Source organism: Toxotes jaculatrix, chromosome 12 (genome assembly GCF_017976425.1).
Source record: "Toxotes jaculatrix isolate fToxJac2 chromosome 12, fToxJac2.pri, whole genome shotgun sequence".
Taxonomy (NCBI): Eukaryota; Metazoa; Chordata; class Actinopteri; family Toxotidae; genus Toxotes; species Toxotes jaculatrix.
This window is the reverse complement of record NC_054405.1, coordinates 23461361-23489147: the sequence shown is the minus strand read 5'-3', so window position 1 is coordinate 23489147 and position 27787 is coordinate 23461361. Positions and strand designations below refer to the sequence as shown.

At 41.4% G+C, this 27787-nt stretch overlaps 1 protein-coding gene across 3 annotated transcripts; it reads right to left on the bottom strand.

Annotated features, from left to right (window-relative positions):
- Positions 1-216: 216 nt before the first annotated feature.
- On the bottom strand, positions 217-27755 carry arhgef12b (Rho guanine nucleotide exchange factor (GEF) 12b). 3 transcript variants are annotated; one of them, XR_005895004.1, is made up of 39 exons: positions 27081-27755; positions 16434-16523; positions 15100-15198; positions 14969-15018; positions 14519-14576; positions 13891-14105; positions 13288-13365; positions 13035-13154; positions 12764-12889; positions 11835-11960; positions 10945-11043; positions 10729-10839; positions 10473-10571; positions 10316-10358; positions 9761-9866; positions 9480-9617; positions 9342-9374; positions 8899-9013; positions 8475-8580; positions 7984-8217; positions 7642-7792; positions 7233-7405; positions 6985-7131; positions 6486-6571; positions 6183-6308; positions 5900-6014; positions 5680-5780; positions 5436-5513; positions 5204-5279; positions 4836-5003; positions 4599-4686; positions 4437-4517; positions 4273-4352; positions 3691-3942; positions 3285-3530; positions 2978-3180; positions 2515-2590; positions 1906-2393; positions 217-1711 (listed from the first exon to the last, which is right to left on the bottom strand). XR_005895004.1 is itself a non-coding variant. In XM_041051436.1 (38 exons), exons 2-38 carry the CDS (start codon positions 16474-16476, stop codon positions 2380-2382), a joined length of 4260 nt encoding a protein of 1419 aa, XP_040907370.1. In that variant the 5' UTR covers positions 16477-16523; positions 27081-27755; the 3' UTR covers positions 217-2379. The 3 variants fall into 3 exon arrangements, 2 of the variants coding, with proteins under 2 accessions (XP_040907370.1, XP_040907371.1); XM_041051436.1 differs by having other exon boundaries at positions 217-2393; XM_041051437.1 differs by having other exon boundaries at positions 217-2394; positions 2519-2590.
- Between the last annotated feature and the right edge of the window lie 32 nt (positions 27756-27787).

Genomic DNA, 27787 nt, shown 5'->3' with positions numbered 1-27787 from the left:
TAATGCAGAATTCTGAGGCCTTTTTTCTTTTTTGAGGAAACTGAATTCAGTGCTTTTCTTAATTTCAGTGGATTCTTCCTTTAACGCTGCCTCCAGTCTCCTCTCTAAAACGAGCCCTTTTGTTTTTTCAACAATGACAGCAAACATGTTAACTGGGTTAACAGCAATGTAATAAAAATATAGCATTTTGAAAAGAACATTTGCAAAACAAATGAATACTGCACGGTTACTTTACCTTCATTTTAAGCAGTTCGTGTTAAAACATGACATGACTGCACAGTGTAACAAAAACAACAACACACAAAACATTTGCTATACACTCATAATTGTACATTATATTCTTTTACATTAAAACAATCCATTACAATCCTTTTTGTTTATATATACTTTTTAGGTTAGTCTTTTCTTTTTTTTCTTTTTTTCAAAGCCATAATGTCATCTATGCAGTCGAGCGGCCAGTGGATATCTGAGTCTTTTCAGTCCAACCATGAAAGTGAAGTGCAGAGAACTGATGTGTGAATCTTTGTGGATTGTACCAAAAAGGCAAAGGAACATATAAAAGGCTGTGCACACGACAGAAGTAAGGAAAAACAAAAAGTCTGGAATACAAGTGAAAAATAAATTCTACAATAAAGTTTAATTCGTTAAACCCACTCGTGCGCACATTATATGGTGTGATGTGCTCTTAGCTGCATGCGCCACCAGAAAAACACCAGCAGTTACACACAAAGTCAACATTTCTTTTCACGGCTGCTGTTTTTGCTGATTTACCTTGCTTACTGAGAAGAGTTCGGCATTCTTTAAAACACAAACACGTCAGGTTCTGTTTTCTCCTCCATCCATCTGATCATCCTTCTGTATTATGTGATTATTTGTTGATAAGACATGTTGAGTTTGGCTGATATTTGGTGGACTGTGGATCGTAGTTAGATAGATCTGGATCTGCGATTTCAACATGATACCGTCTTCATTCATTTGACATATTATGCTACATTCAAGTGCTATAGGAAGTTTAAAATCAGACACTTTAAAGTCAGATTCAATCGGATGCAGTCAAACCAAGAAGACAACCAGTAAACAAACAGTAGCTACTGTGACTGTCAGAGGCTGTAGCTTTGCAAGCAGGACAATTATTCTTTGGAAATTTGAGGCTCTTCCTCAAATTTCTGAAAAGCATCTTTTCAGGTGTTTGCAGGAATTTTCTTTCTGAGGGTCTGATAAGAAGAAAATTAATACTGTGATCATGTCATATCATTCAGACCGTAGTTAAGAGCAGCCAAGTGGGAAAAAAAATCTTCATGTTAATCTACATCATAAAATTTCAAGCCGATGGCAACGTGGCTGGAAAGCATCCACTGCCTGGTGTTCCATCTAAATAAAATATCACTTGTTAACAAACTGCCGAACAAATGTGATACAGCAAAAGAAGCTAATTTAAGATATTTATCTGTTGTGACTACAAGGCTACGCTGCTCTGCAGCCGGAATAACAGGAAGTTTTCCTGTTCTTACCGCTCTGCCGACATTGTGCGAATGCAGCATCATCTCTGTGTCTGTGCTCTGATGACAGGATGCAGTGGGAAACAGTGAGTCTGGCTCCGTCCACAGTTTAAAATACTGTCACATCTGAAGCTCAATAATTAACATGTTGTACCTCAAACAGAACAACAGAGTCCAGCTTGTTGTTGTTTCTCCTCAGTTCCAGGTTTATGCTAAACAAAAGACATAAAACATGAAAAGACTTTTGGAGACATTTGGAGATGGAACAAATGTCTCTTGTACAATTTCTGTGAATGCTGCAGAATTTAAAAACACAATCAGTGTGTTACGAAGAAACATTGGCATAAAAGTGTTAACAAAGAGGTGCATCTTTAAGCATATTCAAACACGTAGCGTGAGTTTTTACCCATTTCCTATTGCAGGCCTTTACATCAAGCTTACAGCAGTGCTCCGAGTCCTGAACAAGTCCATCTACTTTAATCCTCGGAGGATCATTTTAGTCCCCATCACAGTCTTCACATCTCTTTTCATTTCTGGATGCTTCTCTGCTGTGCATCTGTGTGACTTTACACACTTGACTTGCCCTTTTCCATTTCATATATCCAGTGTTTAAAATAATTTATGGAGTTGATTATTACTATAGCAAAAAGTGACTGAATTATCCTCGGGTAATTCCATAGTCTCAGGAGCCAATCTGCCCCTGCTGGTTCAAGGATTTCGAGTTTATAGTGAAACAATCAAGATGGTGAAGTCTTCCACTGATTGCCATATGTGCTTGAAGTGGGAGATGAGACAGAGAGTCTCCATTATTGAGCGACACCAGCGTTCAGTGGTTGAGGACTGATCCAGAAGAAAGCGTTGGTGGAGCAAGAAACCTGCATCACTGAATCCCATCTGAAAAATATCAGAGACAAAGTGTTTGAGATGCTCGGTAAATGTAAACGTACATGCAATGGACGCGAGGTGGACGAAAATCGGTCGACTGTTCCAGGCGACTGAGAGAAGTGAAACACACCGTTGTTGTTGTCGTCGGAGTCAGTAGCCATGTCACTGTGTGCCTGTCGCAGCTCGTTGTACTTCACTTCCACCTCCTGGAAACAGATGGTTACAACAAAATGTGGATTTATGGAGCATCAGTAAATTCTTTAATACGCCCACATGAGGATCACCACACCCAACCACAGCATTATCCGCCCACTTCTGTCACTTTACTGCTCGTTATCTACAGTGAGGGTATTAGTCACATACGGTACAATAACATTACACTTTATTTCAGTGGTGGCCTTTGATCTGTGGGTGACAAGCTGGTTACCGGTTTACAATTCATTCATCATCAGACCAACTGTGTCTGGTTCAGATGAGCAATATTGAATATCAGCATCGACACTGTAGCTGGGAAACCTCCAGCGAAGGCTCCCCACCACTCCTACGTTTTGTGAACGTATGTCCAGACTGGCTGTCAGTGAAGTGTGCGGTACCTTCAGGTACTGCAGGTCGGCCTGTAGGAGCCGTAGGTGGGTCATAAGCTGCCGGCTGAGGTTGGGGCCGCTGCCGCCCCCTGTCTGCGAGGAGGAGGACAGCAGTTTCCTCATGTCGATCCCCACATCACCTCCTAATCCACCATCATCGTCGGTGCTGCTCTCCTCCGAGCCCACGCTGAAATCCAGAACCACGAAACCACCTGGATGGACGAGAAGGGCAGGTGAAAAAGTTGAAAATATTTTTTTTTTGTTTAGCATAACAAGAAAAGATCCACACAGAAAACCTTTTAAATTATTCCCACACCATTGCGTTCAGTTGTCTCAGACAGGCCTCTGTGTCCAGACGGGAGCTGTGGCTCATCTTTCTGTAAACCTGTAGATGCTCGGCTCTCGTCACATGCAGCGGAGGGCCCCTCAGGGCTCCCGGGAAGGGAGGCACTCAGCTGACACTCAGAGGCCACACTCTGCTTGTTCTCCTCTATCCCCTCTTTCTCCTCCTCTGCCTCCCTGCACATCATGTGGTTGAACAGAGCCTGCTTCAGCAGCGCCACTAGAGCAGAGAAAAATGTGTTATTTAATGATATCATCTCAGGGGCTTTGTGTAAGGTTGAGTCAGATATTTCAAATCCTGGGTAGATAAAAACCAAAACTATGTGCATTTTTTTTTAGTCTTTTAATTTGGTGAACTGACCCTTTAATGTGGGACTTACATGTCCGTAGAGCATCTTCAGCTTTAGAGGAGGGTATGCCGAACGCGTCACCCTGACGTGACAGTCTGTCTGCTAGCTGATCATCCAGGAAGGCCTCCAGTTCTGCTTCGTCCACCTCTTCATCCTCCTCCTCTCCCACCCGTCTGTCTGCCTCAGTCAGCTCCTCTTCCTCGTCCTCGGATTTCATGCCATCGAAGGGGTTGATGCTCGCCGGCGGAGACTGAATGTCTGAGGAAGAGGTGGCATCTTTATCTGGAATGCATTGACATTTGAACTCAAAGGGAGAAAGCTTCACAATAAAAAAAAAACATTGAGAAGGAGTATGAATATTGTTGGAAATTGCATCAACTGGTTGCTAAAGATTTCTAGATGGCCTCCATGAGCTGCAGATCCAAGTTTTACTCAGTAATCCAGTGAATGTTTGCTGTACATTCATGGGTCCACAGCAAACAGGAACTTGTTGGTAGCTAATGTAGAATAGCTTTGGCCCCAGTTTTGCAAAACGTACAATAATTCATCGACTAATCTCTTCAGCACTGACAGAAACATGGATTCCACCACAGCTGCCTGTGGAGTGGATACCTCCACTTGATGTCCCGTTTGGATCTTTGCTCGGCCTGGGCATCCCTCGGTTGATCATCTCAATAGCATCCCGCTCAGCACTGAAAAACACTCGCATTAGAAACAAGGAAGACAAACAAAAACAACAATATCAGCGAGCAAACTGGCAACGTTAGTGAACTCACGCAGACTGAGTTGGACGTGTGTCACTGTTGTGAGGTTTGGCCTTCATGGCCTCGGCTCGTTGTGTGATCAGACGCCGCCACCTGGGTAAACAGAGGTGATACAGCAGGATGAGTCAGAAGAAAGCGGGTGACATGCTGCCACGTTTGTGCCGCAAGACTCACGTTCCCTGATCGGACACCGTCTGAGCCTTCAGCTGGTAGATCTGAGCCCCGTTTTCCGACATGGACAATACGAAGAAAGATTTGTTGTCTGATGAGAAAGAAAAAAAAACACACAGCAATGATTAAGACTGCATATTTTACAAGACAGTTACATATACATACATAATTCTGTATTCATAATACAGACACTGTATCCTCAATTCACTAAACCGGAGCTGAAGTGGGTGCAGTTCTCACCAGTTGCCACTGGACGAACCAGTACAGTGCTGAGTTTGATGATGGGGCTGAAGATGTGCTTTGTGTCGGCGGCACTGGCCAAATTCTTGCCGTGGAACTTGAGGACCAGGCGCTCGTCCTGCTTCTGCAGTAAAACCAGAATGTCCTCCAGGAGGATTGTGTACAGCTCTGAAAGGAAGGACACACAGGTCAGGAGGGTACTCCGACACACAGCCTGAGCTGCTGTACATTATGATCTGTTCAAGTTAACTGTTTCTAGGGCTGATATTTTTTTCAAAATCTGCATGTCCTGTTGATTCTTACACTTGTGGAACTTTAATGCTGTATTTTGTGGAATGCGTTTCTTATACACTGGTGTGTTTATGTACCAATTGTCTTGTCTTTACTGACTTTCCAGGAAAGAGGTCCCTCGTGTACCATCTTCCCCTTGGTCAGGTCCAGATTCTGCAGGAAAATAAATAAAATATATATATATAATAAAATAAAAAAATAAAAAAAATAGAACATATAAAGAGCACAGCTCTTGTACGGTAAATGCTACTGCACTGTACTACCATGTATCCCTGTTTTTTTTGTTTTGTTTGTTTAAAGGTTTCCTACCTTCAGCTCCAGGATCATGGGGTTTTCACTCTGTTTCAGTGACGACAGATCTAACCTTCTCTGATACTCCTCTAGCCTCTGTTGAGAATGAACACAGTTCATTGAACACTGGATGTTTGCAAAAAAAAAAAAAAAAAATCAAAATCTTTTAATTTAAAAAGAAATCCCCAAACCTCCAGTGGAGACTTAAATCTTGATTTCACCCTAACTGAAATTTATTTTACTATGATTCTGACATCTGTACCTGTTTATTCTCTGCCTCTTTGACAGCCTGGTTGACGTCGTTGAGGATCTTTTTGCAACATTCACCAGCTTTTTTCACCTTCTCCTTCTCCTCACCATCCTCTGTGGGTAGATAAACAAGCAAACCAAAACAAAATGGTGAAGAAAAACCAAATATCTGCCGTTGTCCTTGGTGAACTGCCCTCTCTGGCATACTAATATGCTTTCAGTCTTGTTTATACCTGTATACTTTGCGATATTCTCCAGTAGCAGTGGGTACTTGGTCATTCTCTGCATTTCCACAGGAATGATGTCTTTGAGCTGCAGCCTGCGACACAAGCGGTTGCTCTCGGCTTCCTGAAAACAGTAGAGTGGAATAAGGACGGTCAACACTGATAACCTTAACAACATAAATAATAAATTAACACATATTTAGAGCTCATTTTGTGATTTGTGTCTACTTTACACTGGTCAAACTCTTCACACACCAGTCATCGACTGCTGACTGAATTATCATGCGCTGACCTGCATGAATAAGTTGAACCTCTGATCTTTCTTCTTCTTTGTCTTGATCAGCTCGAGTGCAGATGGTTGGTTACTACAGAAAGTTCCCACCGCTCTCTTTATCTTCTCCTCTTCCTCCTCACCGAACTGGACTCACACACACATGAAATTTACATTTGAGGTTCTTATATCCATAGTAACATAATGCACATATATATATGTATATCTTTATTACACTGTTTGTGTGAAATTTAACAGATGAAACATTAAAAACCTTCTGTTGGCTTTTAATTTGCCTCCTGCATGAATAGAAACGGGTCTTACCCATGCCAGGAGGTCATCTCCAATCTGACCGATCACCGACGTCTCACTCCTCTTTCTGGTTGCTGTCATTTGCTCTGTTATAGAAACTGTGGAGAAGAGTGGAGGAACAGAAACATTCAGTACCTCATTGCTGTGAACCAATCATTTCTTCACTGACAACAAATTTATAAAACACGTATCAGAAAAGTTATGGAAAAAAAAAAAACCCAAACACATCCAAACTAACGAGTCAGACTTATGAGTGTGCAGGTTTCCCTTTTTTCAGTTGGAGGATTCTAACATCTGGTCCTGTAATTTTAATTTGTTTCCCAGCTGCTGCAGTAATGAGGCTGAGGATGACAAACAGCTGAATTTTTAGCTCTGTGGCTCATAAAATAATCTTAATTTACCAGAGGCCTCCCATCACTCAGTATTAGAATCACACACTGTAAAAACACAGAAGTTCACCAGCTCCTATTGAAAAACACTGCAAAGGATCAGACACAGGAAGGAACGTTACCATGCAGCTGAATGATTTCTTCCAGGTTAATAAAGATGTGCTTGATGTCCTCTGGGGGGAGGACACCGTCTCTGTTCAGCCTCTGGTAGAAAACACAGTCCATCACCCTCAGCATCCGTAAGTGGGCGCGCTCAGTGTAGAACAGCTCTGAGGGTGGACAGGCCAACACATATGAGGGGAAAATACTGCCTGTGTATTTGATCATTTTCACGTCACATTCAGAAATGTGTTGAGTGTCGTCGACTTACCATTGATGACTTCCTGCCGTTTGATCTCCTGTGGCGTTAGGCTTGCTAGGACGCCTCGACTCACCAGACTCTGCCAGTTGAGAGGGTCCTCTTCACTCTCCACCTCACCTCCCTGGTCGTCTTCACTCTGGATGTCGGCTGAAGTCACCGAACACTGCACCTCCATCCTACTGCTGAGGGAGACAGAGGGAGAAAAGGCTTTTAAACAGATTATTGGGGTGCCAGGAGCAGGTACACTGGGGATTTTACAAGCTGTTACAACCACTGCTGTCATGTTAATCTGCATTTATTGCATGAAACAGTGAGAAGAAAAGTGATATAATATTAATCACCATTATCTGCATTTATTTTTGACTAAATTCATGCCACATTCTTTCCTGCTGTGATGGATTATTTCCCCTGTGAATACCTGAAAGTTTCCTGATCTTCCCCCTGTAACTGCTCCAAGTTGGAGGGGCTGAAGTCAAACTGCGTGCTGGTGGGACTGAAGATGTTGTCCTGCTGGTCGCCAGACTGGAGACACTCACCCACTCTTGGCTGGATGGGGAATGGAGACAAATCTGTAAAGAGAAAAACAGTACAGTGAAGGGGAATTAAAGAAAGTGACTGACTGATGTGTCTGTGCATCATCTGCTCATTCAATTATTTAATTCAGTCCGAAAAAGGAATTAAAAAATGATTCATTTTTTCATCTGGGGACATTTTAGAAATCCTCTAAGTGTGGTGAGAAAGAGAAACAGGAATTTCTTACTGGAGTCTGAGTCTTGTCCGCTAGTGTCTGAGGCCTGACCAGTGGGGGAGCTGTGTGTAGGGGAGCTAGTGGAAGGCAAAACATGGGGGCCGGTGTCCGATGCCTCACTGAGCTGACTTCCACGGATCCGTCCGGGGTTCAAGGCAGAGGAGTCGGACTGCTCGAGGATGCCGGTGGCCGGCTGGGTGAGCTGCTTTGGGGACCGCTGCTTGTTCAGCTCCACAGCCTTACCAACTGCACACAAACCCATTTGCATAAACATACACACATACATGCTGAAATCACAAACCCTGCTAATATGTTTGTATGTACACACACTCAGACATACACAGCAGATGTGACAAGGTATTACTGCCCACCAAGGACAGGATTTTACGAGTTTATTATAGTTGATAAACCAGTATGGTTTATCAACTGGTGATGGGATGTGTGGTATCTGTAATACTTTAAAATAATAAATCTTAAGGGTTGAACTGCAGTTTTATCCTCACCTGAAGTTGAATCCACTCTGCTCAGGCGCCTTGGCTGGCTGAGGATGTTGGGAAACCGAGGCTTTTTCACCTTCTCCTCACCCTCCTTCTCAGGCTTGATAGTCTTCTGCTTGTTAATATAACACATATTTACCCTTGTGGTGCATTTCAAACAGACCGTAAGTGTCCGGTGGACACTGGGCTATTGTTCAATTGAGCGATTCCAAGCAAACTGTAATTGAAAACTAATAAAATCAATTTTTGTTCTGCACATGTGAAGCATTTTATCTGATCTGATGAAACGGCAGAGGACAGTTCACTGCGTTAAATGTCTTTCATTGGTTTATATCTTGTCATATTGTGGAAAAATAGCAAGATAAACAGTTGACTAAAGCAGATGATTAAGAACATATGTATCTGCGTTTTTAAGAAGAAGGTATCGCACCTTAATCTTGGGCAGGAAATTGATTCGTGCTCGCTTATGTTCAAGGCCGCGAGGCTCTTTCACTTTCACCCCGAGGTGCTTCATGTAGGTGAGAATCACATACTGCATCGCTTGGCTGCAACATGACAGGACACACAGTCAAAGAAAGGAGACAGATATGACAATATTTACATATCTTTAGGTTCAACTCTAAATCCTATTAAGCTCTACCATTAATATACACTCACATTATGTTATTTTTATTAAACACTTACAGCTTTTGAGGTATTTTCATGTGACATAAATGAGATCCTACTTTATGACAAGAAATTTATTTTCTAAAGTTGGCACAGCAGTAAAATATCAGAACAGAAACTACAACACTTCTCCAATTAATTCCACACTGACTGCTGTTCAACAAACTGATTTCGTAAAATATATAAAAAAAAACTCCCTCCTCTCACCACTTCTCCTCTTCTGAGGGCTGTGATGTCAACCTGTAACAAGCAGCTCTGGGTTAACACACACACAATGGTGCAAGGACTATAAGAACTGAAATTTCACATGTACTTTGTGTGTGTGTGTGTGTGTTAATGACTCACAGGATGTCCTCGATCTTGGAGATGATGTGCTCGGCACAGGAGCATTCCTTCTCCAAGGACTGCTGGTCCTTCCCTCGGTCTATGTCCAGCTTAGACAGCTCGTCTTCAGCCAGAGTCAGACCCATACTGCGCTTCTGTCTGTACACACAGACACACAAAAACAAATTACACAGGACAGAGATATTACCTTCTAACAACAGTCCTATAAGAGATTTCTATCAGGAAAGTGTAAAAGCTAAATTATTAGTGTCAGAACAGTTATACAGTGATGTGACTGTCACCTGAAGTCTTCCAGGTTGCTGTGCAGGTCTGGCAGGAGTGTGTCCTGTAACACCTGGGTGTACTGTTTGCAGAGCTCCTCTGGGATTAACTCCAGCCTCCGCTTCTCTGTGTAGACAAAAACACAAACCCCGGAGGGACATCTTATTGGAACTCTTAACTCTCAACAAGTTAAATTAAATAACTTCTTGTATTCCTGAAACTGCTCTGACCATATCTCACACACTGTTCGATACAGTCAAAAGATTCCTAGTTAGCTAATGTGTTTGCTGACCTCTGTTTAGACCCACCACCAGCCAAAAATTGCCCATTGTACACAAGAAATAATAATAACTAAATGGCAAACGAAACGTACTGATCACAGTTAGGCTCCTCAGAGGATGAACCCTTTCCCTTTTGGATGCTTCAAAAACCTCAACAGAATATCTCTATCACTTTCACCTTTTTTTTGCCCAGCATGGAGGATGTCTGGATTTTAGAGGGTAACAGTTATAAAATAATGAATCAGTTCACCAAAGAAATCAGAGATACATTTTAGAATCGTTTTTATTTCATACCCAGTTCAGCTGCAATCGCCTCTGGCACTGGTACTTTCAGATTCTGGGAAAAAAAACAAAACAAAGAACAATTCAAGTTAATCCAAACAATTCAAGAAATCAGATCAAATGGAAAAGAAACTGAAGAGCAAACAATAAACAGAGTGCAGTAACTTACTGCTGTGCGATCCATGAAGAGGGAGTGGAATTCCATGAAGAAGCGTCGACTTTCTTTGGAGCTGGTTTGCTTGTGCATCTCAGCGTAGAGATAACACAGCTATCACGGGAAGAAGACAGTAAAAGCTTCATGTCACTGTCATGATATTTGTGTTTTTCAGTGTATGGCTTCAATTTGGCATCAACCCACTGAGTTCTGCCCATATTAATAGGACTGTACCTTAATCTGTACCTGGTGTGTGTGTATGAATACGTACCAGAGGCACAGGGTCAAACTGCGAGACAACATGATGGAGGAAAACTGCGAGGTGAGCCGGCCGAGACTTCAGCAAGTCCATGCTCTGGAAACAGCTGCACTCTCCATTAATCTGAAAGAAGGCGGCGAGAGAGTGACTCATTAGGATATATTTTTGGAAAACCAGTCACATGACTAAAACCATTCCACTTATTCCATCAGTAGCTTGTCAAAATACCTGCTCTTGCTGAGAGTCAAAGTAGTCATCTTCCGCTCCAATGATCTGGGGTTTGAGGACGCAGGGAGGGCCACCCACACCGTACTGGGCACTGGAGTCCTGACAGACATTTCCAGGGTTAAATGCACCGACAGACAAACTCAGTTTCATTTTAACAGGCAGAATATGTTCAGCTACCTTCAGTTACCCAATCATAGCTCGACAATTATAACTAGACATGACAGTGAAATTTTGGACTTGTACTGACAGTGACAGTAAAACACAAACACACAAGTGTAAGGAATGGGTTAACCTCTGTGTCTACCAGCTATTACAGCTCTGTCTGGCTCTTTATTGGATTTGGGCAAGTTTACACTCCAACGACCCCGTTACATTTGGCAAACACATTGGTTAGTCATCATCCTCAAGGCCTTCAAACATATCGCTCAAAAATATGGATATTAAAACACAAATTTAATTTCTACAGTACGTTTTCAAGAACATTTTTCTACAGTAATAATGAAATAATGAAAACAAATGCTATGTGTTTTGTGCTAATTAGCAAATATTAGTGTCTATTAGTGTGACTTCGACAGACATATCAGTAACAGTAACGCAGGGGGCGGAGCTTAGCAAATTGTCGGTTGGTAGCTGTTCTACTTAGGACTGGATCTGACGACCCAGACTGTTCACCTTGGTGCGAGCAGTCATCACGTCCCAAATCATCTTCATAACTGGCTCAGCAGTCGTTATGTGTGTCCCCATCTTTAGTAACTAACAATCAATTGTTGCTCTCGCTCTTATACACCCACTTGTTTTACACTGAAAATTTCACTACAAAATCAAAAGACAGAAAAAGCATCTCACTGTCATAGTGTCTTAGTGTATGTGTATAACTAAGTGTATCTTACAGCGTCAGTGTTGTCCTCAGCGTCTGGCGACGAGCAGGAGTTGAGTCCGTCTCGCCGACTGATGTCCGGGCTCTGGCAGGGCGTCTCTCTTTTGCCAGGACTCTCTGGGAGGGGGCCACTGTGCATCTAACACACATACCCAGACAGAAACACAGACACACCAAATACACATTAGCACACACACACACACACAGAACAACACAACACTTAAGCCAAATTGATTGTTTAGTCTGGTGCTGAATACTGGGAAATCCCCAGAGATTGGAAAGTAGGACCATTTCATCCCTATTTATAGAAGCTGTGATAAAAAGATTATTTGTTATTACAAAGAAGTCTGTGTAAGCAGTATTTTCAGAGGGGCTTCCTGTCGTATTTAACATCAGACCATGGGTACTCCTATATTATTAACATTCCCTTGCCAGTAGCAGCACCTGATCCATGGTTAATTAGTTGTTTTCTTAAAAAGCCTCCTCACTGTTTGTCTATAGTGCCAGGTTGATTTTCTTATTTATATCTCTTTGTCTCCTCTAACTGTCCAGCCACTATATTACAGAGCTGATAAAAATGTTGATATGGTATCATTATTATTTTATGTGCTAGATTGATTTAAATGCAGAAATGCTGTTTTCCCCTTTTTAACTTCATTGTTCCCGCCAGCTTGTGACCAACAGTCCCAACTCCAAACATACAAAATGATTTAAAATGATAAATGACCAAAACAATTAATTAGATATCAAAACTACTGTCCATTAACTTTCTGTTTATCAGCTAACAAAGAAAGTAAAAGTGGCTTGGAGAGCTGGCACAAAACCCTCACTGAAATAAAACTACAGTAGAAAGTACTAAATATACATTTAGTAAAAAAAAAAAAAAGCTTCTGGGTTATGTGGCTCACCACACTAACTGCCATGATCTGTCATTATACCCACAGAGTTATTGTTAGTCGAGGGCCCGTTGTTACCGCCGTCACACCGTGAGCGTGAGATCTGGTCCCTCACAGGAGGCCCGTCGTCCACCTCCTCAACCTCACCATTCCTGGACACAGTGTCTCCGTCCTGAAACACACAGATAAGAATTTGCCCACATTCTTATCACTCACAATTAACAAAGTTTGTATAGACTAAAGAGCCTGCAGTGACTCGTGTCAGTAACAGTGTGTGTGTGTGTGTGTGTGTGTGTGTGTGTGTGTTTCTCCAGCACCTGTAACACTGCTGTTGCTTTGCTGAGCTGCTCCTGCAGCAGTGAAATGTCCTTCTTCGCCTCCTGGATCTCCCTCAGCAGCTTAGGTCGGGGGTTTCTGCTGAACTCTTCCTCCTTTGCCTCAACACAAATGACACCACAAACAGCATATTCAGGACCTGAGGTGATAATTCCCTTCATAAATACTGTGTTAAAGGAAATACTACAATCAACATTAATCCATATGAAGATCATTTATTTATCATACACATACCTGTAAGTCCAGTTGCTGTTTGGTTAGCATCTTTTGCAAATCGTCGATCGTTTGGCTGCGTGTGCTTTTGTTCTCACCCTGAAAGAGGAGGTAAAGAGGAAACACTAACTCAAAATAGCTGAAGATACACTGCCAAACACATGATTTCATTATTATTCCTGTGACATACAGTGTGACTGAAAAGAGTTTTAAGCTTCAGTTTCAGGACAGAGAAGAAGTGATACTGAACAAGCTGAAAGTGCAAAAGAAAAAAAAGAGGAACACAGGGGACCATTAATAAATTAATGATGTGAATTTACAGTAAATAACTCACTGAATGAACAAGAAAAAAGAGAGGTTTGTAGTTTGTAGTTTGACATATTCAGTGTTAAACACAGGATGAATTGTTGACACAGTGCAGAAGTTTTGGTAAAAGCAGTAATGGGCCGAAAAGATGTGACTAATCAAAAATAATGAGATGTGTGGGCTGTACCAGCCAGATAAGCTTGTGATATCATGACCCTTATCACAGTGTAAAATAACATAATGCAGACTGTTGTAGTTGAGAGCCAGCTGACTCCGAACAAAACTAAATGAGCATTTTGCTGGATATTTTTTCCTTACCCCGTCAGGTGGAGGGGAGGCGATGTGCTCCTGGGGGCTGCTGGTCAAGGGGATGCATTGCTCCACACCTGGCAGTGTAGGTGGGTTTGGTACTGAGAGAGAGGAGAGTGGGCCGACCTCTGGCCCGTCCTCCTTCTCATCCTCATCCTCCTCCAGGGAGATCTGAGGAAGCCCTGGAGGCCTCCCCAGCACTGTCAGGGCTACATAGGAACCCGCTGCCAGAGAGGAGTCATGAGAAAGGAATGACGGGTGGGTGAAGAGAAAAAATAATACTGAAACATTTATAAATGCACCAAAGCCACTGTGAAGATCGGAACACCAAAACCAGCTCAGAGAGGGAGCTCTGTCAGGGGGAGAGAAGGAATGGGAAAACCGCTAACTCTGGAAATTAAATCTCACTCAGTATTTATTTCCCACTATAAACCAAGGCCTTAATAGCTAAAACTCAAAGAGTTGTATGTTTGGGAACACGTTGGCTTGACTGACAGGTGTTTTTACGGCTGTAGCAGCTAAACAAATGGCAGCAAGTGGAATTCTTTCATCAGGACATTCTTAAGCTGCCATGATGAAAATCATCAAAATTCAAATGTAATACAGCTTAATGATGTAGTCAGAAGTGCATACTTACATTTTATCAGCTTTACAACTTCTATGTGGTTTGAATGTGTAACTAAGGTCCCATTAACCTGTCAGAAAAGAAAAAATATTGGGAGAGGATTGTTAAACAGCTGAGCATAGCATGCTACTGAACCTTAAGTGAGGCTTAAACAAAGTATGCTGAGTTCATTAAAATGTTATTTTCTATTTTTGATGAGTAAAGCTGCTGCTGATAATCACTTCATGCATGTCCTTCACAATATTATGTATTTTACTATGAACCTGAGGTTCTGACAATGCCACTTGTGGTTAGCTAACTTTTATAACTAGACGGAGAGTACTGAAATGGAATTGGTTTCTGATCCGGTATCAGGAGCGAAAACGATGAATCGATAGATCAGTTTAATTTTTTAACTCTTTTTAGAGCCAAAGATGTTCAGCTGCTGATCCTGGAAATAAGAAGGAAATCACTAAGACTCACCTTAATGATCCTATCTCCTGTCTGAACACCAGCTCGCATCGCAGCTCCATCTATAACTCAAAGACAGAGCAGCGTCAGAGACGTTGTTTAGAGCAGCGCGTGGTGAATTCGAGCTTGTGTGTGATCCTTACCTTCTTTGACCAGCTGCACAAACACAGGGTTGTCTCCACTTACAGTCAGCCCGAAGCCATTTTCATCTCTCTGGATTATCACACAACGCTGGACAAGACCTGTCATTTCCCAACACACACACACCCCCACACACACACATAAACACACACACACACACATTACATTATCAGTGTCAATAAGTCCACACATAACCATTAATATTGACCACGGTGTTTTACTTTGTCATAAAATCAACATCCAAGCTGTGTATGCTCTTTTACATTTCACATACTGCTGCCAGGAAAATTAAGTGATACGCATTAGCAAAAGTAACTCATTTATGAAGTTTTGCCTCTGGGCTTTTGCAGTTATTTGCCTAAAAGAAGTTCTGGCACAGAATATCTGGAATACTGGTTGTCTGGTGGGGTCAAATTTCTCCACACAGGAAGTGACAAATCAAGACGAAAAAAAAAAGGTTTTTAAATAGCAGCCAGATCTGTTTCCAAGAAAACCAGATTCAACAACAAGAGACCCTGTTCCTCTCTTGTCTCTTTGAGGGCACTGGAATAGAGGGAACTAATTACAGAAATTGTTCTTCTTGGTACAATAAACTCCATAAATCTGATTCAAAGGACATACATGTTGAAAATGTTGACCAGTCTTACTTCTTTAATAAAAAAAATTGTACATCAACAAATGCATGGAATGAATGAAGCATGGTTTAATCTATTCTTCTGTTAACTGGTTATAAAGTGACACTAAGACCCTGTGAAATCAGTGACTCCATTTGTAAACTATATTCCTACACTCCGACTTCACGAACACCCTGAAATCTGCAAAGAGCATCTGGTGTGTCGAGGGATGTTCTCCCTGTAACCACAGAGGAAGTTTAGCGACTCGCAATCTTTTTCCTTCTCCCACTTCAAAGAATTATCTGAGAGAGCTGAGTGGATAATTGGTTGTCTTCTGGCCTCCATGAAGGAGCCTTAAGACTCCAGGGTGAGGAAAAGGGCAGGAGGGATTAATGTCGACCCTGCAACCCAGGCAACCACTGTAACAACTTGTTTCTGAGCGCTGTCTACATCCACACCATCTCTGTTCTAAACCCCCCCTCACCGGCTCCTGTGGTTCAGTTAATTATTTAAAAATGTAAATCAAATATATGATAAATAATAAGACAAACCTTAGATGGATAACTTTCTTCAAGAGCAAATTGATTGCATATAAGAACAAGAACAAAGTGTTTGACAGAAGAAACGATGCAGCAACTAAAGCAATTAAACAAACACTGAAAAACACTTGAAAAATCCAGCACTAAAATCAGAGAGTAGAAATTAAGCTGCGTGTCTCTCACCTGTGGGATCAAATTCATGTTGGAGGGAGACATGATTTGTCATTCTTAGGTTTCTTGTCTGTGGGCTCCTTGTTGAGAATGCTTGGGGTCCTAGAGACACATGGGGCAAAGTGAGAACACACATGGCTTACAAAACTTTAAAAATTTCAAAATAAATTATTAAAAAAAAATGAAATTTTGAGAAAATGATTAAAAATCCAACATCTTATTTTGATATAGCACCCAATACACTTCCCAAATCCAGAATTTCCTTCCAGGCTCATCGTTGATGTTTTGAAATTCAATTGTGAACTGCTTTGACTTTTTAAATGGGGGCTATAAACATATAATACCTTATAAACAATACGGAGTGCAGGTACAGTACGGTACGACTACTTTTATCAGATATAATATCCATGATGAGATATTATAGCAAACACCAAAATGACTGTCACCACAGAGAGAATGAGTTGACTGGGAGCTTGTTTTATACGAAGCAGCTAATCAAAGATATCTTGTACTTTATACTAATAAGAACTGAAAAGGCGTAAGTTGTCCTCCTCAGCAGGTGCAACTGGGATAATGCTTGGACCAGAATCCACAATGTCAGCATGAGCTTAATAATGGCCTGATCCGTCCCCTGGCTGGCGAGTTGCTTTATCTCCTAGCTCCATGTACGCTCGCCTTCTTGGTGTTTATTTAAATGATTTAAAATGCATTTCCATCATGGGAACTTAATTTGATGGTTGTAATTCATATATTAATAGCACAGGTTCCCTCTCCTCGCCCCCCTGCCCCTTCAGCTCCTCCTACTTGTTCCGCAAGAGGGGGTTTTGTTTGTGCTGCTGTTCCTCCCTTGGACAATGGGGGCCCTGGGCCTTTTAACAATGGCTCCCACGTCAGAGCCAACTTACTATACTGTGGCTTTGTGGGACAGATTCCCGGAAACGGAGACAAGGGGGTTTTGGCTCTGCTCCAGTTTCCTGAATGTGGGAGAAGGCTGGGAAAGAAACTGAGGAGGAGGGGGTGGGGGGCGGGAAGGAGGAGGCGCACAAGTGTCTTTGAGGGAAGGCAGAAGGCCAGGCGAAGGAAATTTCAACTTAGCCCCCAGAGTGTGTGAAAAGTCCTGTCTGAACTATTCTCATGGAGCTGAGAATTTCAGATTCAGATAAATTGAGGACAGAAAATCAACAATATTTTTCTTTGTGTCGAGCTCGTGGAAGCAAAATGAACCAGACTAAACTGTTGAAACTGATTCCACTCTCTTAGACACAACAAAACTGTCACAATTACAGACAAAGTGGTGAAATTATGTTGAATAGCAGAGTAAGAGGGTGAAAAGCTTGTCTTTTTCTCTGAGATTGGAGGGCCCACTTAGGGAGCTTCCTTGCTGTGGTTGGAGGAGATTAGTAGTTGATAAGACATGGCGAGACAAGGACAGACTGCATCCTGCTCAGTGGGTGGCAGCTAAGTAACTACTGCTGGATAACAGAGAGGAATTCAGCTTTCAGCTTCACATAGCTGCTTTTTTAAAAGAAAAATTGGATATTAAAGTGTGTACAATAATCAGAATAATCCTATCACAACACACCGGACAACTTGATCAAAATCTGCTGCCGTATATCTTTCCATTTAAATGACTCAAGCTTTGTTTAGACACAACAAAGTAACAGAGCTGCAGAGCTGGACGAGCTATTTTGGGTGCCCCTGTTCTAGCCATGAAAGAAAAAGTGACATTCACTTCTGCCCATAGAAAGTGTGTGGTGACTCACAACTGGAGCAATTTTATGACTTAGATCAGCCTGAAACAGCGGTTGAATCATCACCACAAGAGATCATCATTTCTGTGACGTGCATGGGAACAGTGAATGGGAGCTAAAAATTACAATGTTGAGGAAACAAATTTAACAGTCTGCAGCTTAAAGTAGTCCACATATTAATTCTTAATTCAATTTTTGATAAATTCAACAATCATGGCGCCTGCAACCATCATCTGTGTCTGTTTGTTTGTTGGTTTATTTGTCATCAGGATTATGTAAAAAGTACTGAACAGATTTGCACCAAACTCTCCAAACCTGGGGTTTTTTTTAACTTTACATTTTCGTTAATTTCTCAGGAAATAATGTTTAGAGCTTCACTTAAAAAAAAAATCAGACATATTTAAAGTGTTGAGATCTATGAGTTTGTACAGTTTGGGGCAGATCCTGATAATAATGCAGATCTGGTGTAAGAAAATGCTGAATTCAAATTACACACATAGTTATACTGATTACGTTACAGGACAAATAAATCATTTATGTAATGAGACCACTTCCTTCTACCTTTCTCCCTATTATAAGAGCCAGACAAACGTGTAGGATTATTTGGCCTTGGCTCTACTGATGGAGTTCTTGTAATAGTTTTATTCATATTTCTTCATGTTATATGGGAGCAACCCCTGAATAACACTGAGAATGTCATTAAAGAAAAATTTGAACCACACAGATCAATAGTAGATGTTCAGACTTACATGTCAAACCGCTCTTTCTAAATAGCCCCAAACATATCTTTGGCACATCTGTACTGCAGTTTCTTGTCACTTAACAGCTGGCATATGAGCCAATACCAATATATACATGTAATAAGCTTCCATGCTCCTCCATGCTCTATTGAGAATACAGTGGGAAAGTTGCTAAATGTCACGACAGCTTGCCAAGTTGCCAGCGCTGCAGTGACATGGCCTCTGTACAGTTCATTAAAATCTGATGCATTTTTCTGTTGCTCTGCCCAGTACTTCAGAGGTACCAAAGGTTCAAAAGTTCACAAACACAGGATTACAAAAGAAAAATGTTCACGTCCATGTGAAAAGTCTACTGGCAGCGCGATAAAAGGGAATCATTAATTTACTTATTGTGCTGGTGTCGTTCAGCTGGGATACACGACTGCTGGCTAATTTGCTCGGACTTTCTTTGCGTGCCTGGTGCACAGTTATCAAAGGAAGAGCGAGGCCCAGCAATCCACTTGGGTCTCAGAGGCCAAAAATACCAGACAATTCCTCCGGGATGATAACAGCAAAGGACTCAGCTCCACAGGGTTGGAGGCAAAAGCCCAACAAGAAAGAAGCTAAAAGTCCAAATGCACTACAGCTCAGTATGTATCATAAATGCCTGAATAATGATAACTGATGGTTAATATGACTTTCTCAAACCACATCACACAACCATATTTCTTCTAACAAAGTCCAATGATGCCTCTGTGACTCTGAGTCTGCTCATAAAAGCAAATGCAGTTTCTCCCTTTTACAACCCTCTTAGAAAAATGCTCAATACGTTGAATATGAGGTCGTATTTTTACATTTACACGTTTATTTGAGCCTCATAAACACAGCTGCATGAGTGAATAACCATTGACTGTATAAGACATGGAAGTGGCACCCGTGACGTCACCCATTGGTTTCGGGGAGTCGGTTTTGTGACCAATTCATGGACATTTGAGCTGCGCCATCTTGGATTTTAGTGGGAGTGTACTTTCCATATTTGGCGAAGACGCGGTTACTCTACGGGTCAGCCGGCCACTTAGCTCGGAGCAACCGACATAGCCTAAGGCTAATTAGCTAATCAGCTAATCAGCTAGGCTAACAAGCTAAGCGGCAGCTACACGCAGCTACATCCACCCCGTGAAACCGCGACACAGAGCATACAACAGATATCATAATGTTGCTGCTGTGTTTTAAACATGACTATTATTATCATTGTCATTATTATTAACGATAACAATAATATTTACCGACTTTCACCGCTGCCTCCACCCACTATCCACTTACAGTTACAGCAGCACACCGCCGCTTACTGACGGAGCTGCTCTGTCCATGCAATGTCGGACTTTTTAAACAGAAAAATGAGACGAAATAAAATTGTAGCCTAGTATTCCCGCAATAAACGGACTCTGAGAGCACGGAACACACCGCAACAGCGTTCCTAACATTAGCTGCTCCGGTCCTCTATAAGCCAGCGGCAAAATATGCTAATACATGCTAATTAGCGCAAACATCCAGGTAAAATAGTGAGAAATTTACTTACCGAAAAAACTGCAACACAGACTCCTTCGACGGTCGGTTAGTACAGTCTACACTACAACAAGCCATACTGTCACAAAAACCTATCCGGACTTCGGCAAACAAACACGGACACTGCAGCCCAGTCAACGGCTGGAGGTAGCCGGAAGCCTCTGAATGTAGCCGCCTAGCCCGGCCGATATGGGGCTGTCACTCAACGGAACTACGCCCTAATTTAATGTAATGTCATAAATGAATTTTAAACCTAAATAACACTAAAATGGTTGTGGTACAAAAAATTCACCCCCCTCACAGTGTTCACGGAGGTGGAAACTATCAACAGAGACCAAAAACAAAAGATGTACCAGGCTGTAATTTTAATGTTTTTTTAGGCTGTAAAGTTGCCTATTTTAACGTGGGGGTCAATGGACAATTGCTCACTTCTGGAGCCAGCCCTCAGCGGCAGCCGAGGAACTGCAGCTTTTTGAACGCGGAAGTGATCCTCACTGCTGAAACCTACAACTCCCCCCTTGCATAGGACAGATGTCGCACAAACTATCTTACAGTTTTTCCCTCTTGCTTTATGGATAAACATGTAATACAGGCACTACCATCTCTATATCATATGACCACTTTCCCATTTACTCAATTAACTTTTTAACTTTCATTTCCTGCAAGTCATACCATCCATCTCTCAATAGTGAGTATTTCCAGCATCAGGATGGTGTACGTGCAGTTGAGTCAAAATAAACTACAGCTTGTGTGTTCATGGTAATGAAAGAACATGTCACTCAGTGCAACGGTGTGGCTCATTAATGTGTTTTTAATAGTCTGTAAAGACAATGGAGCTCTATGGCTCAGAGGGGGAAAAAAGCTATATCAGGCTTTGGCTACACAGGATCAATTCACCAGTTTTATCCTTTGAATAAGCAAGAATGTCCTCGGTTAATTATTAGAGCTTTCCAAGATGAATATTTTCATGTCTGTTCCATTAATGAATCATTGTGCATTTGCATTACTTGGCTCCCACCACAATATCACCACAAACATCCAAATTCAATATTAGCTTGTGAATTCCCAGGAATTATCTAATCAAGTAGCTCAATGCAGCCAGTAAACCGTGTAAGACATGTCCAAACACTAGATGTATGTTTTATACAATAAAATCAATGCGTGGAAACTTAAATCTTTACACAAGCTTTTGACTAACTTTATTCACACAACCGACTGAATCACTCAACACAATCTACTTCTTGACAGTCACGTCTTCCAACACCACACTGACATCACAGACACATCCAGCTATGAAGATGATATCATTTGCACACAGAGCAGTCTGTAAAATAAATAAAGTTTTAATTTCCAATAAATTCCCTGACCAGCTGATGTGTTGATAAGCTCTTTGGGCTCATTAGTCATGCTCATATTGACAACTTGACAACATGTAATTTAGGATCTTGAAAGCTAGATCCCCATGGAGCACTATTCTGTGGGCTGATTTATCCCAGAAAAATGTAATATAATACTGAATGTTCATTATCCAGCAGTCTGAGAACTTTATAGGAAACCCCCTCAGACATAGTTTAAAGTCTGGCCCAGAATCATTTATCAGTAAATAACTGAAATTATTACATCTCAGCATGAACGGCTGAGGCTGCTGACTGCACAACATCTGATCTGTGACCTTCCGGGTTTTTGGTCATTTGTCAAAGGGGGTTACGATAAAGCTTTGTTTGTCTTCGGTGACGAATTCACAAAAGTATATTGCATGAACATGACAATGACTCCAGTGTACTTCAGTGGCCTCCCCAGTCACCAGATCCTAATAAAGTGCTCGCTGAGAGCAATTCTCAAATTATTTAATATTATTTTAAAATTAGGAATCTCAACATGTCTGTGTTTGCTATGGTGATGTTCTCCCTTTCATACTTGGTCAGTATGTTATTTGATGAGTCCCATCCTGCTGTTATTGGATGTTTAGTAAAGAATTACAACATTCAGTCAACTTTTCTGTGTTGACTGATTGATATACTGATTGATTGAAGTGTCCTCCCCTGATAGATAACAAAAACAAATCAGGACTAGACTTCTCAGGTCAGACGGGGCAAATGAAACCTAAAATTAAATCCATCCTCAGCAACACAGAGATGACAAATGTACATAAACGCAGTTCTCTAAGTTTGCCTTTATATCTGCCTACATCAGCCACCAGTAGTAACATACCAGTTCTTAACTGAACACTCTTCTCTAACAAATCACTATCCTTGAAGTAAACCTAGAATCTTGGACAGATTATGAGAAAATGGGACCTTTTATGGTCTTTTTGATTCTTTTCATGGCCATTTTGTGTATTTGCAGTCATTTGTAGTCTCTCTGTAGTTGTTTCGAGTCTCTTTGTGTCTCTTTGTGGTGGTTTTGGGTCTTGGTGGTCATTTGAAATCGCTACGTGGTTGTTTTAAGTCTCTTTGTACTCATTTTGAGATTCTTTGTCCCCCTTTCACATCTCTTTGTGGTCATCTTGTGTCTTCTAACTGAGCTCGATAACTTTCATAAAATAAACATTAACCGTCACTTCTTACAGAGGCTCTGGCCCATGGTCTCACTGACCAGCCGGCCTGTTCGGTTATCGACCTATGCCTAGAATACACAAACTGTGCCATGATGTATTTAAGCAGCTTCCTGCAATGATAGAGATACACAAAAATGTACAAGGTCTCAGAGTGTTATGGTGTAAGCAGTAGCATGACGGTGAGCTCTGTCTGGTTGGTAGCCATCTTGCAGTGATGTATCACCAGCGGCAGCACTGTCAGTCAGCCAGGAAGGGCTGGTGGGCCTGACAGACATTGTTTAACAGTGATGTCACCACTTCCCGTCAGAGCCTGGGGTAAGGTGGAGGGGAGGGGGAGGAGGGTGGAGGAGGGTGGCGGGCGGGAAAACACACAGATCAGCAAAACTGTATGACAAAGACCAAAAGCGCTGGTCCACAGCCGGTGGGCATTCAGGTTTATTATACATCCTAGATCTGAGCATCGCTCTTACACTTGGCTTTTATAAATTAAAAACCAGTAACTGTTTTATTTTAATGTTGTGGCTGATCAGTGTAGAGGAGGACTCAACAAGGAGAGGCTGAACAGTCATTACTTAGATTGCTACTTGATTCGAACATGTAGGACTATGAAGTAGGATTCAGACAAGTCACACAGAGTGCTGTCAGACCACATCTAAAGGCGAAAGTATTAATATCTGGTCCAAATGGCACCGCTCAACAGCGGGGCCAACAGCCTGCCGTTATATCCTCCTTCTGGCTGCATCCCACTGCCTCCCCGATCTCTCTAAAAGAACTCTGTGGGCCACATTTACATGTATTAGCCTCTGCTCCTACCACTACAGCATGTAGTTATTACGTAGTCAGCTCCTGGACTGCACCTGGGACTGACCTCCAGTAGAGCAGGGGGTCCAGCAGGTGCAGGGGTTATTGATATGGATGCTATTACTAACTGTCCCCACAAAAAGGACAACTGCAAATTGCGTGATTTTAAGAAATCCAGCGGAATACAGGAGCGCACACGTTTAGTCAGAAGATCAGACAGCTTGTAAAACTCAAATTTTGCTAATAACCCCTCACTGCAATGAAAAACTACGTGGTCACACAACTATGGGAAGGAAGGCAGATCAAAGTTAATCCAGAGAGTCAGTCCCATAAACTGTAATGGGTAACGGACAGTTTGTGTAATAATTTAACTGTTCTCTTTTTATTGTTTTCTTCCAAACTATGTGGCTAACCTGATAGCTTGTTTAAAACTTGCCCAGTAATCTGACTGCTTGTTCTCTCCCCATTGGGCCCATTTTTAGTAATGTTTCTGTGCTCTCAGATCTCAGCAGTCACTTTGGTGAGTGCAATGTTATTGGAACCGATAAAAACAATGACCTATGAGAATAAAACCCAAGTTGTAATAAACTGTAGTTTTCCTTTAAAGGTCGTAATAGCCCACTGCTGCTATCCAGGGAACTGTGCTGTGCCATTACCTCTACTCGTAAAGGTACTGTGGAGCCCAACAAGACCTATACAGTATTCTGCAGGATAGAGGATGGTTTTAGTTTATCTCTTGAGCCAGGCAGGAGAACATGTCCCACGCTGGGGGTTGTCACATCCTGACAGTAAAATATCACAAACATTAGGAGCAACCTAGCAGGCTGCTCAAACTGAATTCCTCACACTGAGAAACCCTTGAACAACGTCCAGGATGTGACCTACCAACTGCTGAAGTTGGTGCAGGTGTTGCCTGGCAACTGAACCCCTTTTTTTTTTGCAGTACAGGCTCCAGAAACAACCTTCAAAATCCACACACAAGTGTGGTGTTTACATAATGAGCCAAAATCACCTTGTCATAAAAGAGCAGCAGCCTCAGTATGTACCTGAGAGATGTGTAAACATAGGGTTCAGTCGTTTTCTCTGAGCCGTCAATACCAGAGGGGATCTCCCTCACAGACATGAAAGGATCAGGGAGTAGCATTCAAAGTCAACTAATTTGCAAGTAAAACTATTATTTTGAAAAGGGTCCCAGTGAAAACATCCACAGTGCAAACTAACACAGACGAAACTAAGACAGCAGGACCTCAGATACACTGCAACTATGTGCTATTTTGTACATTAAACATGTTTTTTCTACACTTCAAGGTTGGTAAATTGGTTTCAGTGGCTGGGTGATAATTCAGTATTATTGTTTATCTACTTTTCGGACAGAATATTAGAATTGAAATCACTTGAACTAGAGTGAGGTCAAAGGTCAGCCACCCAGTGGTGGATGGACCTGAACTACGTGATCTTTATGGGTATATAATACAGTATGTGTGTGTTTAATATTGTTTATTTGTGGTGTGCTACATGATAAAACTGTTACAAAAAAAATTATTAAAATTATGTGAATCTGGAAATACTTTACCTGGATGCTTCATAGCATGTCCCAAATACAAAAGTGTCTGTAGACAAAGTAATTACCACTGTCTGTCCCACTGTTGTTTAGGATTTTAAACTGTCTATGGTCTTTATATGGAATTTGTGATGGAAACATTACAGAGAATCAAATCTACACAGAAGAGGTCCATTGTTCTAAAAAAGCAGCAAAGCAGACGAATAGCTCAGTCCCTTCTGCAGGATGAAGGTCAAGAAATCAAATGACTTTGTTTGGCTTTCCGAGGCAGTCATGTGTGCCTTTATTTTGGCGTTTCCTCAGAGGAAACTCCTGATTACTGAGTGTAAAAATATACAAGTGACTTATGTAGGATGGAATCTGAAAAGCTGAAAGTCAACCATTAATGTTTCTGCAACAGTTCACCTCATATGGTTCTTACAGGCATGGAAAACTGCCCAAAATGTTTCAGGTTGGTACCAACAAACTCCAGAGCTGCAAGACTTTATCTGGAACTTATTTCTTTGCCAAGAACCAGACAAAAGAGCACACAAGATAAATGTTATTTTTCTTCATGTTAGCCTGTGTTTTTGTAATCAATAAAGGGAAATTCATATGGTCACAGAATAAGATTTCTGTGACCATGCATGGTTTAATTCGATTTTTTTTACTTTAGTTTGAGTGTGATGCAGCAGCCTGTTGTAAAGACGTCAGTAAGAATCATGGATTAGCCCTTATATGATCACAGATGAGGCAAACTGTAGAGTCAGTGAAACATGGAGTCTTCTGAACCTTCATAGATTCTCCTGGAGAAATTTTATGAGCATCCTAAAAAAAATATGGGCTTGTTTCACAGTACAAATACTTAAGGGCATGTTTACACTGTGACAATAATTAGTCAAACATCAGTAAAGCCAAAGAACAATGAAACTGTGTCAGACTGAACACTGGAGGGAAATGTAAATGTGCAGGAGCCTTTCAGGTGCTGCAAGTAAACACTGATTAATTCCAGGGAAATGCCCTGGAATTAATCCTGCTGGTGAAATGACCCTGCTGGTTTGACAGAGGAGGTTATTTAACTTTTGGAACGTTCAAAGCTGGTCACATTCTCCAATTAACAGGGAAATAAAAACACGTTCTGTTTCCTTTAAGGTTTTTATAGAGGAGGCAGTTTTACGAACTCCATCGAGAAATCTGTAAATTGTAACTTGCCCTGAATTTCCCAGATAGAGATTGAATAAAAGAAATGATTCAAGAACTATTAAAAAATGATCAAAGTGTTGTACTCATTTCGGCGATCATATATTAGATCAAACACTTTTACATTTACTAAAATTCTGAATTCTAATTTGCATCACCTCTTATCCCCACATGACATCATCTACACACAATGCGGCGTGAAGAGGTCAAGCCACTATAACTTTATATACTTTGAGGAGACCTGGGGCTTTTCTGTTGAGTCATATATTTGCCGAAATGACCAGAAGACCGAATTAAATCGCAGTATAGCATAAAGAACATTCTAGTTCTAATGTTTATTTTCCAGCAAGTGACAGAACCTTAAATTGGAGGATTTTGTAATGGAGTTTGGCTTGATGCAGTTAGTTCTTTCAGTTCATAAACAGAACGGAAAAACATTTTAATTTGATAAATCGTGGACAAATACATTGTGTTGAAATACAGAATACAGTGAATGTGCACTTAAAGAAAAAGATTATAGCCTACCTGTCAGTGAGTGTTGACTGTATGCCAGTCATTGGACTTCCCTTACGAGTTTCCAAAGACTTCACCCAAATAACATTGTCATGATAACGCTGCCCTTCTTTATTTTGTCTCCTCGGTGTCCGTCCATATCTGAAAGCGTCGACAAGTCGTTATATCCAGTATGAGGAGTCTTTAAATCTCGTTATTCTAATGGGAGTTATTTGCAGAAAAAATCCCAGCTGAGTACGAAAAGTAAAGTTAATTATATATTTATCACCAGCCTAAAAACCAGAGAAGCAGGAAATGAAGAGAAAGTGCTTCTTTTTTCTTTAGGGTGTGAATATATTTCATTAGCCAGCCGCTGTCTGCATCAGAAGAGACATCTGGACAAACCGTAGACAACTTGCTGTGAATGTTTTTTTTTCCGAACTTGCACTTTCTCAAATTACCTCCAAGTCCAAGATGAGGGAATCTCTATTTTTCCTTGGGAAATACTTCCATGACACTCCAGCCTATTCCTGGTGTCCGGGGAAGAATTACGTCAAACTTTGGCTGCTAAACCCAAAATGAACTTTATCCTTCTTCTTTCCGCCAAGTCCGGTGTCCACTGTGCCGATCTGGAAGCGCTGCAGTTTCTGTAGCATCCTCTTCCAGGTCTGTTCGCGTTAATCTCCACTATTTTGTACAGCAGTCCAAGTTTTTGCTCCGCAGTGTGATGCAAATGGAAA